Raw genomic sequence first — 12,792 nt, 5'->3', positions numbered from 1 at the left:
TACGTGGTTTTCACAGGACAGCGATGCTACAGACACATGATGATCTCATAGACCAGGATGCATTGCAGCAGATTAAAAGGATATAAAGTTAAAACATCTGCAGCAGTAAAATGCAACACGTTAATATTACTCCAGAAACATCAGACAGAGAAACAGTGACAGGAACACGAGTACTTTGACTTTACTAAGGTTTTAAACGCAGGACTTTGTGTATTATTAGTTTAGTTTATTAGTTAACTTAAGTTCAAATCACAAGTTTACATCTCAGACATTTGTGCGAGAGACCTCAGGTGAGTTCTGATCTAAACTTAAAGAAACAGGTGAGTACTCACAGAGGCCGGCCTTCAGTCTGTCAAACAACAAACAGTTGAAATATTTGAACACCACCAGAGCAGAGACCGACTTCATGTTCATCTGTGGCAGAATCCTCCAGAACCAGAACCACACATGGTCACAATAGAAAGAGGCCGTGGGCTCGGCGTGTAGGAGGAGAGCATTGTGTTCAGCTCAGCAGCAGCTTCATGTCACATGACGGAGAAGCGACAGAACGCTCTTTCATGTTGGAAACAAAGTAAAGCTGTTCCTGCGTGTTTTCTGCCTGAAGGCCGCGGGGCCACATCTCCATAATCTGTGGCTCCAGGAAGGTCACCAGACTGAGGGGCCACGTCACGCTCACGGTGACAGTGCTAACCTGCTGACGTTCACTGTCTAATGATGGAAGGACATCAGCTGTGCAGGGGTTTTAGCCCGTCCTCTGCAGAGAGACCACAGCTGACCTTTCCTGTGGCAGAGGAAGTCAGGTGACGTCACATCAGGAGGAGGTGGGCTGGATGGATGAGTCAAGTGAACTCAGGAGCCCGAGGTTCAAGGTTGACGTGTTTTACGTCTCAAAACCCCACCTGAACCTCAGAGATCCCTGGATTTGAACACAGAAGCTACATCCCAGGATCTTTTTTCCAAAGCACTAAAGGAAGTTCCTGTAGACGGTTTCTTGTATACAAACCCTGCTGGACGCGCAGCCAGGGGGCCAAAGCGCTTCGGCAGCCGGTCAGACTGTAATCAGCGTAGGTCACGCGGGTTAAACTGCCATTTCAGAGTCGTTTCATCTGCATATTAACAGAACACGTGTGACCGCGCCGCAGCTCGGCGGCACCGGACGCCGTGCTGTTTAACTCAGCTGCGAGCCAAGAAGCTAAAGGAAGAAGGAGGCGTTCTTTCCACAGCTGGAAGCCATCAGGCCTGACTTCAGCGCAATTTATACTTCTGCGTCGAATCGACGGCGTGGCCTCTGCGTAGCGCCCTGCCCTACGCCGTCGCCTGACGTGCACCTCATCACAAATGTAACCGCACGTCGAGTCGACGCGGACCGTCAGCTCTGCGATTGGTCGGCTGGGTAGCCTCGCTACGCCTCCCAGCCGACAGAAAGTGGCCGTGCTTTGAATTTACTTTTACTAGCGGCCAAAACGGCGGCTGTAACACGGTGGATCGATATATTTGACCGTCACAACCCGGGCGAAATGACCAGAACGTGATCCATTCGGTCGGTAACATTTGAAAACGCTGCTGCCGACTAGCGTTTGGGGTGTGACTGCAGAGTGACGGAGACACGGACGCGAGTATAAATGCGTGGCCCCTACGCAGGAGTATAAATCAAGCTTTAGCTGAGTCACACTCAGAGAACATGGACTTCTGTAAACGTTGTGAGACCTGCAAAAAGCTTTTGTATTGAAGCATCTGCTAAGAAACGTGAAACTTGGCCTGTAGAAGGAACCGGCAGCTAACGGTCCTGCCGGCGAAGGTCAATCGACGTTCTCTTACGAACGCGTGTGCAGAACAGTAACGTTAGATTTTTTAAAATCGTTACATGCTCGGTAAAAATGATGCCGTTGTTTAGACGCGATCCGTTAAAAAGCTGCTTTGCTTTTGATTACTTTGAAACGGCCTGTAGGATCCAGCAGGCTGCAGTGTTCTCAGCTCGGCCGCTCGTTGCCTCCTCAGGTTCATGATTGTTCCACTAAAGTGGATTCATTTCTAAAACGAACAGCTTTCTGTCACTTTAAGGACGGCTGCGGCGGTTGAAAGTAACTGTAACGGGACTGTTTACTTTTAATACCCAGTAATAAGGAAAGTGAAGTTGTTGGTTTTTAATTTAACTCGTTAGTAATTTGCCGACACGGCAGCTGGACGTGATCCTCCGTGAAGACAGAGCGCTGCTTCCTGCCCCCTGGTTGGACATCTCGGTGATGACGCTGCACAGAAACCCGTCTATTGCTTCTGACTCGTCGCCGGAGACGTCCGGGAGTTTTAAAAAGTAAAAAGCGGCATTCAGGTTCAGAAGTGTGTTGTTGTTCATCTCCACGGCCGCAGCAGGAGGCAGGAAGTGCGTCAAAGGGTCTAAATAGTAGCAGAAGTAGACTCTAGAGCGTCTCTGGTGAATCTGGCGCACACGGTTATAACGCGGCCCTAATATATATTGTTGCTAACTTCACCGCCGAGCCCTGCAGGTGCAAAAACAACGGCAGGGAGTTAAAAAGCGCCGCCGCCATGGGGTCTTGACCCAGCGACCATATGATACGAGCCGGGAGTGAGAAGGTGTTGGGAAAGGGCTAACGCTAAGTCTAGAGCTAACAATAAAGGGGTCACACAAAGCAGGTGACTTTTCTGTATTTGCAGTTTCCTTCATCTGCAGAAGTCTCAAAAACCTACGTTAATTATTCAGGTTTTTATAAAACCAAACCTGGAACAAAGTGTTTGCTACTGAATAAATATTGATTAACGTGACTGAAAGGAGTACAGGATATACTTGGTGGTTAAAATGCGATCATTAATATTTGATGCTGTATAAATATTTTCTGCTGCTTTGACTAAATGTGTTGTTTCATGCGTCGAGCAGCGAGCAAGTTTAAACCTGCTGTTCCTGTTTTTACCTGCAGGAGGCGACAACACGCGGCTGTCCCAGGTGACTTTTTACCTCGTCGGTTCCTGACCGGGCGTCGCTTCGCTCCTGATAATCAGTTTTATGGCTTTAAACGTTTAAAGAGAACAAAGTGACGGAAACAAACCAGTTTGAGCTTCAGCAGACAGTATTTCATAGTACTTCAGGGTACTTTGGAGTATTCAGGTGGAGCCAACTGCAGTTTGTCACTTTAGTCTCATCAGAGTCAGTGTTATTATATCTTCCTCCTCCTCTTCATCACTGACCTCCCTGAGCTCGTTTCCCATCAAGCTAAACTTTATATTTTATTTTTCATCTTCAAACTAAGATTTGAGATGTTAAAAGAAAGTTTATTTAAAAGTGAGACAACCTGAACTGTCTCTACAGAAATAATCGCGCCTCGAGCTCGAGTTAGTATGGAGGGCCGAGTCTGCCACATTTAATCAGTGAATACAGACATAAAACAATGCTCAATAAACAAACATCCTATTAAATGCACCAAAAATACATTAAAAAAAAAGAATGTAGGGGAAAATTAAAGTATACAATGAGACATGATACTTATTTATTTATTATCCTTTATAATTTTCAATTATATTTGACTTAATATAATCGAAAATTATAAAGGAGAATTAATAAATAAGAAATCAATACAAAGGTGACGCAAATTAACATCCTATTAAATGCACTAAAATATATTAATGTAGGGGTTTTAAATTATCCAGTGAGACATAAATAGATTTCCTTTATAATTTTGAATTACCTTAAAACAAAAGCATAAATAAATAAATAAATATATATATAAAAACTGAATTAATAAATTGAAAATCATAAAGAAAAATAAATAAATATGGTAATTAAGGGGGAGGAGTTTTAGATAAAAAAAGATCAATTGAATAATTTAATTATTAAATTGTATTATTTATTAGGATGTTTATTAATTTACTGAGCTTTTTTTTGTTTTATTCATTTTCGATTGTAGAAACATAAACATGGTCAGATTTCTAATCCGATCAGATTTCCGAGTTCCTTTACATTATGGCACTCAAAACAAAAACTGAAAAACGAAACTCTGGCATTCATTATTCTTAAATTTTGATATATTTTTTCAGATTTTTCAGTTTTAAACTCTTTGGGGTTCCATGAGTTCACCTGAACTCCAGGACTGCAGGTGTGTTACGTCTGTTTTCTCACATAGAACCAGGACTGAGGGACGCCACGCTGGCAGCGATCCGCTGGAACAAGCGCTAACGTTAGCTTGCACACGTCAGCTAACTAACGTTTGGTTTTATTTGAAAACCGACGGCAGAAACAGTCGTGTGGACTCGTGGAAGCCGTCAGAGAGGACGCTGCCTCAGGAAGGGTTTTCTCATTAGTATGCAGATTGTCTTTGCCTCAACGCCAAAGACGGTGACGGGAAACTGAAAACCAGTGACATGAAAAACATCAATAAAATAATTATTAATGCCAATTAATACTTACTTCTGCAGTTCAGCTGTCCTGACTGCGGAATTAACTAAACTGAGAACGCTGCCATGTTTCAATGTTCCCCAAACGTTCATAAAGGAGGAAACTTTACAGAAAGTTTTCATAAATAAAATCATCTCAAATCGTTTAATTCTTAATAACTCTGCTAACTTTTCCTTCACTTCCCATCTCCGGATGAAGAAGCCTGACTGGACGGACGGCTGCCAGGTGAGCGGATCCACCTGGTGTCCGTCGTTTAAAGTCTGAAGGACGTTTTCTGTGTAAAGATTCAGCCGATGTGCAGCTACATGTCAGAAGAATATAAAGTGTTCAGAGAAGCAGCAGGTTCGGACGTTTCACAGGAACTAAAACCAAGTTGGACAGAGACTCAAGCCACAAGGAAGTGTGGCGTGTTCCACCTCCTCCCAGGCCTTCAAACATCAGATCACTGGAACTCATGATTCCTTCCACTCGCTTCTACTTTGCTGTTCCTTCACTGCAGATGTTGCGTTTCGGGAAGGCTTTTATTGTGAAACATCTGTGCAGGATGTGCTGAGTTTCGAGCGCAGCAGCAGAAGCGAGCGGAAACGTGGAGGACGAGTTTCAGACTGAAATCTCATTGGTTATAAACGGTGGACGTCAGAAAAGAAAGCCATGAAGTACAGGATGTTTACAGAGCAGCAGTGATGTCACGGTACGCTGTGACATCACTGCTGGCCGTGGTTACAGGTGCCCTTTAAAACACACATATTCTGGACGCGTGAAACGGAGTAATAAACATTTGAGGACTGAAGGACCTTCAGACGCCCTGAACAGACGGCGCCTCGCTGCGCGTTAGAAACAGGAAGCTAAAGGGTTGTGCTGTTGTATTGCTGCCGCCGCCGCCGGCTCTTTGGTTTCAAACCAAACTGTCCGACCCGCCTCCCCCTCCGGACAAGGCGGGTGGCCCCGTCAGACGTCGCCCACATCGAAGGCCCGCATCAGCAGGTCCAGGTCCCCGACGTGGGCGGCCTGGAACAGCTCGGGTCGGTCCATCATGGAGACGGCGATCCGCAGGGCGGCCCAGATGTTGGCAGACATCTGCTGGTGGCTGCAGCGCTGACTCCGCCTCTGCTGGTTCAGAGCCGTCAGGAAGTTACTGACCGCCTCCCTGCAGGACCAGAGCAGGACCAGGACAGACCAGGACCACATAAGAGCAAATGTAAGCACGCTAGAAGATCAGAACTCATTTGTTGAAAGTTGCATTAAAGGAGAATTTCGCTGTTTTTAAATCAGGGAAGGAAGCTGAGATCTTTGTGGTGACATTTAGTTTGAAGAAAAGAACAAATCCATGATGAATGCTTTTATTTATTACTCCTTCCTGAAGAGTTTAACCCATTTAGGTTGTTCTGTTTCTAGTTAGCCATGTTTCCATCAGCTGCTTTGGAGCGAACAAACCAGGCGACGGCGAGCGCTGACGTCACACACGGCTGTGATAAACCAGACGTCTGGGTTCCAAACCAGAAACAAAACCCGCCTCATGGACCTGAGAAAAACAGACAGGTCCTCAGATGTGAGTTACAAATTCGCTACATCAGTACTTATTCTGCAAAAAGTGTTTCCATCTCCCACCTCGAGCGAGCGGAAAAACTTCAGCGAAATTAAGGATTTTTTTGCCGTTTCTAATGCGACACTTCAGGTTCACATAAAAAACCTTGATGGAAAGACGGCTAGTGATTATTTGAATTTTACTGTATTGACCAAGAGAGAACTGACTCCTTTATATTTTATATTTTTACATCCTTCTTTATATACAGACTTTCTATCTTTATTTATATTCTTTTTGCCTTTTGTGCAATGTGAGCAGCTGTGAGTTTCTGAAGAAAAAATCTATTTCAAACGTCACTTTACTGTCACATGGGACAAAGAGAAGCAGCTTTAACCTCCTTAAAACTGAGGAGAAACCAGAAAAGAGGCAAAGTCTCGCTCTGAAATCTCGTGAGAGGCGAGTTGTTGCAGGAAGACGCCGGCGGAAACGAGAGTCAGACTTGGAGAGAGGAGTTTGTTGTGTTGGAGGAACGTTAGGAAATAAAGTCTGGCCACCGGCGTCTCCCTGCAACAACTTCCTGCAGCAGCTACTGCAGAGGTTTAAGACCTGTGAGTCATTTCAACAGTATACACTCGATTTCAGCATCGCGACAAGAGAAGTCGGTCACAATAGGTTTATCCAACAACCACAACAGGCCCCGCCCCCGTCAGCTGTCTGAGCAGGAGGAAACCACCGAAGCTGGTTGCAAAAAGAAAAGCAACTCAGGCGGCTGGTGTTCCCTACAAAACCCCCCCCCATCTAGGATGCTTCATTCTTTTCAAATAGAGAAACTGAATCTGCTGAAAGTTCCTGTATTCTTTCATTTCGCAATATAATTGTTTTTCCAAATATCGTGCAGGCCTGATAAGAAAACCTCGTTCTGATCACTGGAGACTCGTTGACGAAGCGGCCTCACTAAACTCTTCAGGAAGGACAATCGCTACATGACTCAGTCCAGGTGTGTCAGCTGTTACCTGTGAGCTCCCAGGTTGATGCAGCTGATCCCCAGGTTGTATCTGGACCGGATGAATCCGGGCTGCAGCTCCAGAGCTCTCGTGTACGCCTCCACCGCCTCCTCGCTGCGGTCGCCGTTCGCCAGCGTCGCCCCCAGACGGTTCCACAGCAGGTAGTCCTGCAGGGGAACAGACGGGAAGTCAACGTGACCTCGACGTCAGACTGCAGCTGTAGCGCTACTACACCGCGTGTGCGTACCTGCGGCCTGACGGACAGCGCTGCAGTGAAAGCCTCCACAGCCTTGTTGAAGTCGGAGCTGAGGTTGAAGAGGACTCCTAGTCCGGTCTGCAGGTCTGGATCCACACAGTCCAGATTCAGCAGAGCCGCGTCCTGGAAGAGAAGCAGCACGTCCTGCAGCTCAGACCTGCACACACACACACACAGAGACACACACACAGAGACACACACAGAGACACACACACAGAGACACACACACACACACACAGAGACACACACACACACACAGACACACACACAGAGACACACACACACACACACAGAGACACACACACACACACAGACACACACACACACACAGACACACACAGACACACACACACACACACACACAGAGACACACACACACACACACACAGAGACACACACACACACACACACACAGACACACACAGAGACACACACACAGACACACACACACAGACACACACACACAGACACACACACACACACAGACACACACAGACACACACACAGAGACACACACACACACACAGACACACACACACACACACACAGACACACACACACAGACAGACACACACACAGACAGACACACACAGACACACACACACACAGACACAGACACACAGACAGACACACACACAGAGACACACAGACAGACACACACACAGACACACACACAGACACACACACACACACACACACAGACACACGCACACACACACACAGACACACACACACGATGAATGCGTTTCCTGGTGTAGTTTCATGAACTTGCTGAACTCTGGTTTGGGTCACTGGACTCAACTACAAGTCCCAGAAGTCATTGCTGTCAGAGCAGGTTAAAGGTTTTAAAGGTCACAGAACTCGCCGGGTAAATTCAGAACTGTGTAACAATATAACAAATGTTCAATAAATGTTTTAACGAATTAGGACTTTGTTTTTTATTAAGAAGTTTATTTTCACTGGTGCATTAAAAGTTCACCCATCAGGTTTCTTCAACTTTCACTCAGGAGCAAAAATCAGCCTTTAAACTCAAAAGAAATAAAGAAACTTTTTATGGCGATAACATTTTTGAGAGACAGAGCGGTTCAGGAAACATCGTCCTGACTCCCCCTGACGTCCCCCAGGTGTTCGTACCTGGCTGGCGTGGAGGCGTGGGGGCCCCTGCGAGGCGTGGCCGGGGAGCCCTGCAGCGAGCTCCTGCGGTCCAGGACCAGGTGTTTGTATCGGGGGTTGTGGCTGATCCAGCGGCGCAGAGCGTCGCAGGCCTCCCGCTGCATGCTGCAGTTGGTGAAGCTCACGGCGAGCGCCATGAGGGCCGGCAGGTTGTTGGGGCGGAGCTCCAGACACCTGCAGCAGGGGACACGGGTTAGCTTCTGTCTGCTAGCAGCGGTTAGCACAGGTGAGACTTTAATACAAGAGAAGTTCAATAAACTGGACGTCGCTTCTTTAAAAATCTGATTTCTCGATTTTCCACTGTGTTTAAGGCAGGACTGACGTGAGGAATTACCGACAGGATTAGTGATGAAAACATGTTTAAATGTGAATGAGAACATCACAGAGCAGCTTAGTGAAGAGCTGCATGCTCCCCCGCTCCATCCTAATGCTTTTACATACCTCTGTCACTTCTGTCATGTATTTATTTGTGTAGTTTATTGTATTTTCCTTGCAGTACTTCTTAAAGCTGTACTAGTCAGTAACGGTCAGCAGGAGTTCCTTCGCGTCCAGCTGAAGCTGCTGGATGTTATCAAAGGCCTGCTGACTAGATGGACATCATTTATTATCATTATATAATATTGTTTCTTTCCAACCTGGTAACTTTGGTTTTCCAAAAATCTATTTTAAATCAGACAATTTAAGTTAACTGAACAAACTTTTGTTCTGGGACATGGGGGGGGCGTCTGCACCGTCTGTCTGTCGGCCTCCCAGCAGGATCGTTTAGATTTACACGCTGTTAAAACCAGAACGTTGTCTTTCTGTCCTCGGTGCAGAGTTTGATCTGGACTATAAGCAGGTCGTCTGAGTGTTTTCTGGGTGATTTCGTTCCCTTCTAGTTTGCTCTCATGGTTTTTGTAGTAAGGTGAATTATTACACGCCGTCACACCCTGCTCACGATGGAAAGGAGCTCTTTAACCAGCTCTGGTACATTTACAGTCAAGTATAAATAAATAATCTGTTTCACTGAAAGACTTTCATTTCTTTATATCTGTTTTGCAAACAGAGTCAAACAGCCACAGATCCATTCAACTGTTTTTAACTGAAATGAAATTCCCTCTAACAGGTTAAAAACGCCCTGTGCAGCTGTGGAAAATGATGTAAAGTAAGAATGTTTTCAATTAAAAACAGAGTGTCAGTCAGACGCCGGCCTGGTTTTTCTAGAAGATCTCTGGATGTATAAATCCTCCTGAGGCCTGATACCAATACACAAACGTTTGTCATTAGGTCAGTCAGATTCTCCACAGTTCAATCGTTTAGTCTATTTTACGCACCAACGTTTAATTCATTCATTCTGTCCCAGTTAAAAGGCTATTCATTTCAATTTTACGGTGGATTATATTCATTAACAGAAAGAAGGCAAAGCGAGTGAAGAGAAGAGAGCAGCAGTCACAGGTTAGTTCCACCAAACAGGCGCTAATGATCCCAGAAATTTCGATTTGTCATTTTTAAACTGATCAATTTTTTGAAAGCATGCTAACGTTACAGCTTTGAAAGAAAACACTTCCTGTCTGTAGGTGTGATGGTGATTATCGTTATGGCGTCGTTCTGTGATCGTGTTGTGAATGTAAGAGTAGAGACAGCAGGAAGTCTGACCTCTGCAGCGACACGATGGCGGCCTGCTCGTTCTCGTTCTCAGCCTGAGTCATTCCTAACAGCTGCCAGGCCTGAAACACACCAAGAAGAGTTCGTCAGCTCCTCGGACGCCTGTGGACGTACAAACTGCCTCCCAGGGTGCACTTCACTAACAACCTGCCAATCACAGGGCTTCACCAAAGAAGCTGAGGGTCAGAAAAATAGAATAAACTCTAATAATCCAGGAGAAGGTGCAGCTCCTCCCACAGTGACATCACTTCCTGTCCAGCCCCTGTCGGGAAGTGTGTGGACACATCAGCTGGTGTTCAGGTCTCACCTCAGAGTCCTGCGGGTCCTGCAGGATGGCGGCCTCCAGCAGCAGCACGGCAGCGTTCAGGTCTCCCTCCCGAGCCTTCTCCTGACCCTCGGCGAAGGCATTGGGCCAGTCCTGGTACGGGTTGTTGGTGTTGAAGTAGTAACCCTGCACGGGACAGACACCAGACCACGTTACCATTACTTCAGGATCCACGGGGACTTCCTCCATCTGTGGGACCTGAACTATGAATCAATCCTCAGCTACTCACGGCCAGCCTCCAGCTGCCATCGGTCACTGTGACCTTTGACCTGTGATGTCTCTAGATCAATGAAAAGGTCAGCTGCTCCCTGAACCTCGGGCCCTCGGGGTCCCCGCTGCTTCAGTTTATTACAACGTGACGACATCTGAAGAGCTGATCGGATCAAAACTTTGGTTTTTGAGCTTAAAGCAATTACTGATTATTATAAAAGTGTTTGTTTCTCCGTCGCCAAGCGGGGCATCTGTTGAGGAGGCCTCAGGGACGACCCAGGACAGGTGCAGAGATTATATCTCCACCATGGCCTGGGAACGCCTCGGGTCCCCCAGACCGAGCTGGGGTCCCCCGCTGGAGCTGCTGCACCCCCGCCCGACCCCGGGTAAGCGGTCGTAGATGCGACCACAGTCCCCCGGCTCAGAGACAATGTCCCTGAGCCGAGAAGAAGTGATCCTCTTTGGTACCAACAGGCCGAGTCAGCGTTCTTCACCTCAGTCAGTAAAAGCACAGGTCACGTGACCACGAACCGCAGAGCCCAGCAGAGACCCGTTTGTTGGACAGAGACGTGGCGGTGGCAGGAAGTGACGGACAGAAACCCACTTCCTGTATGATGAATTATTGATGTTCATTCAGCAGAAACCAGATCAAACCAGATCAGATCAGATCAGATCAGATCAGATCCCTCCGGGTCTTTCGCATCACTAAAAAGAACCAGTTCAGAACGGGGTTAGAATTTAATATTTAAAGCTGAATGTGTTTTTATTTTTAGTAAAAGTAACAACATGTCCTGACAGAATATGTTATTGATCAACATCTGAACCAATCAGCTGTTAGATCAGGAGAGACACACGTTTCCCATCATGCACTGGGATGTCAGAGCGAGTTTGTCTTCAATCTTTCAACAACAGGACTGGAAGTCAAACACTAAATGTTCAACAAAACAAGCAAAGAAGAATTAAAGCAGGAAAAACCATCCGTGATGTTTGTTAACGTGTCGACATCAGAGCGGCTTCACCTCCGTCACCACGGTGATGTAACACCTGGGCGAGGGATTACTGCAGATTACCGCTGCTTCACATCAGCTCAGAGCTGATCTCAGGTCAGAGGATTAAAGCTACAGATTAACATCCATCGCAGATATAATCTGTCGTTATTAATAACTGACTGGGAAAAAGGGCTTCTGCAAGGGAGAAATGCATGTTGGGAAAATAAATACATTGGTTTGCACGGCAGCGGACTCTGCTGACCAGGTAACACCAGCACCAGCCCCGCTCAGCTAGCTGCTCGCTCACTGAGCTCCCTGTCACTGAACCTGGGGACGAGTTCTGCAGGTTTGGTTCTGGAGGGTCAACTTTTCCAAAGCAGGTCAGAACTTTGCCTTTGAAGCAGGAATAAAACTAAAGCCTCGGTCTCGGGTTTAGGTCTCAGTTCTAGGCTCCTGCAGAACTTAAATCTCCACCATCGCTGGGACACTCGACTACCCCAAGACAAGAACGCAGGATGAGTGAGGCCTCGTGTTTAAAGGGAGCAGGTTCTGGACCTACCTTCTCTGCAGGTGAGACGGTGGGCGGGATCGGCCCCTGGTCCTCAGACTCCTCCAACCAGTTCCTGCGGGCAAGCTCCTCCCACTCCGCCTGCATCTTGTCCCAGAACTCCGTGTCCGACTGAAACACAACGACACGCTCGTTCAGACCTCCAGCGAGTCAGATTATCAAGTAAAAACACTGGATCCTACATTTCCCATAATGCACCTGGAGGGTGTCTCCTCACAGCCTCCCCGCCTGTAAAAGAGAACAGATGCTGAAGCTTCATCAGGTTTCTTTTAACGTCACCTTTAACTCAGCAACAGGCTCTGTGATTGGTTGTTTGTTGGTGAAATGCACCTTGGGAGTCGTAGTAGACTCCTCTGCTTCAGGCTCATGTCCACAGGCTTCTAGCTTTGACTCGTCATCACAGAAGCAGATATGCAGCTTGTATAACAGCGTAAAGTAGTGAGCGTACAGCTTGTATAACAGCGTAAAGTAGTGAGCGTACAGCTTGTATAACAGTGTAAAGTAGTGAGCGTACAGCTTGTGAAACAGCGTAAAGTAGTGAGCGTACAGCTTGTATAACAGTGTAAAGTAGTGAGCGTACAGCTTGTATAACAGCGTAAAGTAGTGAGCGTGCAGCTTGTATAACAGCGTAAAGTAGTGAGCGTGCAGCTTGTATAACAGTGTAAAGTAGTGAGCGTGCAGCTTGTATAACAG

General features: G+C 46.7%; 2 protein-coding genes across 5 annotated transcripts in view; both read right to left on the bottom strand.

Annotated features, from left to right (window-relative positions):
- Window positions 1-12,792, bottom strand: part of slc4a2a (solute carrier family 4 member 2a) — a 39,800-nt gene that overhangs the window by 17,576 nt on the left and 9,432 nt on the right. The gene's annotated exons all lie outside the window — the stretch shown is intronic.
- Window positions 3,887-12,496, bottom strand: LOC123972029 (PEX5-related protein-like). Of its 3 annotated transcripts, none has more exons than XM_046051231.1 (9): window positions 12,430-12,496; window positions 12,298-12,327; window positions 12,091-12,210; window positions 10,315-10,458; window positions 9,999-10,069; window positions 8,325-8,537; window positions 7,182-7,347; window positions 6,944-7,101; window positions 3,887-5,552 (listed from the first exon to the last, which is right to left on the bottom strand). In XM_046051231.1, the coding sequence occupies exons 3-9, from the start codon at window positions 12,184-12,186 to the stop codon at window positions 5,354-5,356; spliced, it is 1,047 nt and encodes a 348-aa protein (XP_045907187.1). In that variant the 5' UTR covers window positions 12,187-12,210; window positions 12,298-12,327; window positions 12,430-12,496; the 3' UTR covers window positions 3,887-5,353. The 3 variants fall into 3 exon arrangements, with proteins under 3 accessions (XP_045907187.1, XP_045907188.1, XP_045907190.1); XM_046051234.1 differs by lacking the exon at window positions 3,887-5,552 and adding an exon at window positions 5,732-5,927 and having other exon boundaries at window positions 12,430-12,494; XM_046051232.1 differs by lacking the exon at window positions 12,298-12,327 and having other exon boundaries at window positions 12,430-12,439.

The sequence above is a fragment of the Micropterus dolomieu genome, linkage group LG06, assembly GCF_021292245.1.
Source record: "Micropterus dolomieu isolate WLL.071019.BEF.003 ecotype Adirondacks linkage group LG06, ASM2129224v1, whole genome shotgun sequence".
NCBI classification, from domain to species: Eukaryota; Metazoa; Chordata; class Actinopteri; order Centrarchiformes; family Centrarchidae; genus Micropterus; species Micropterus dolomieu.
This window is presented reverse-complemented; position numbering and strand designations above follow the sequence as displayed.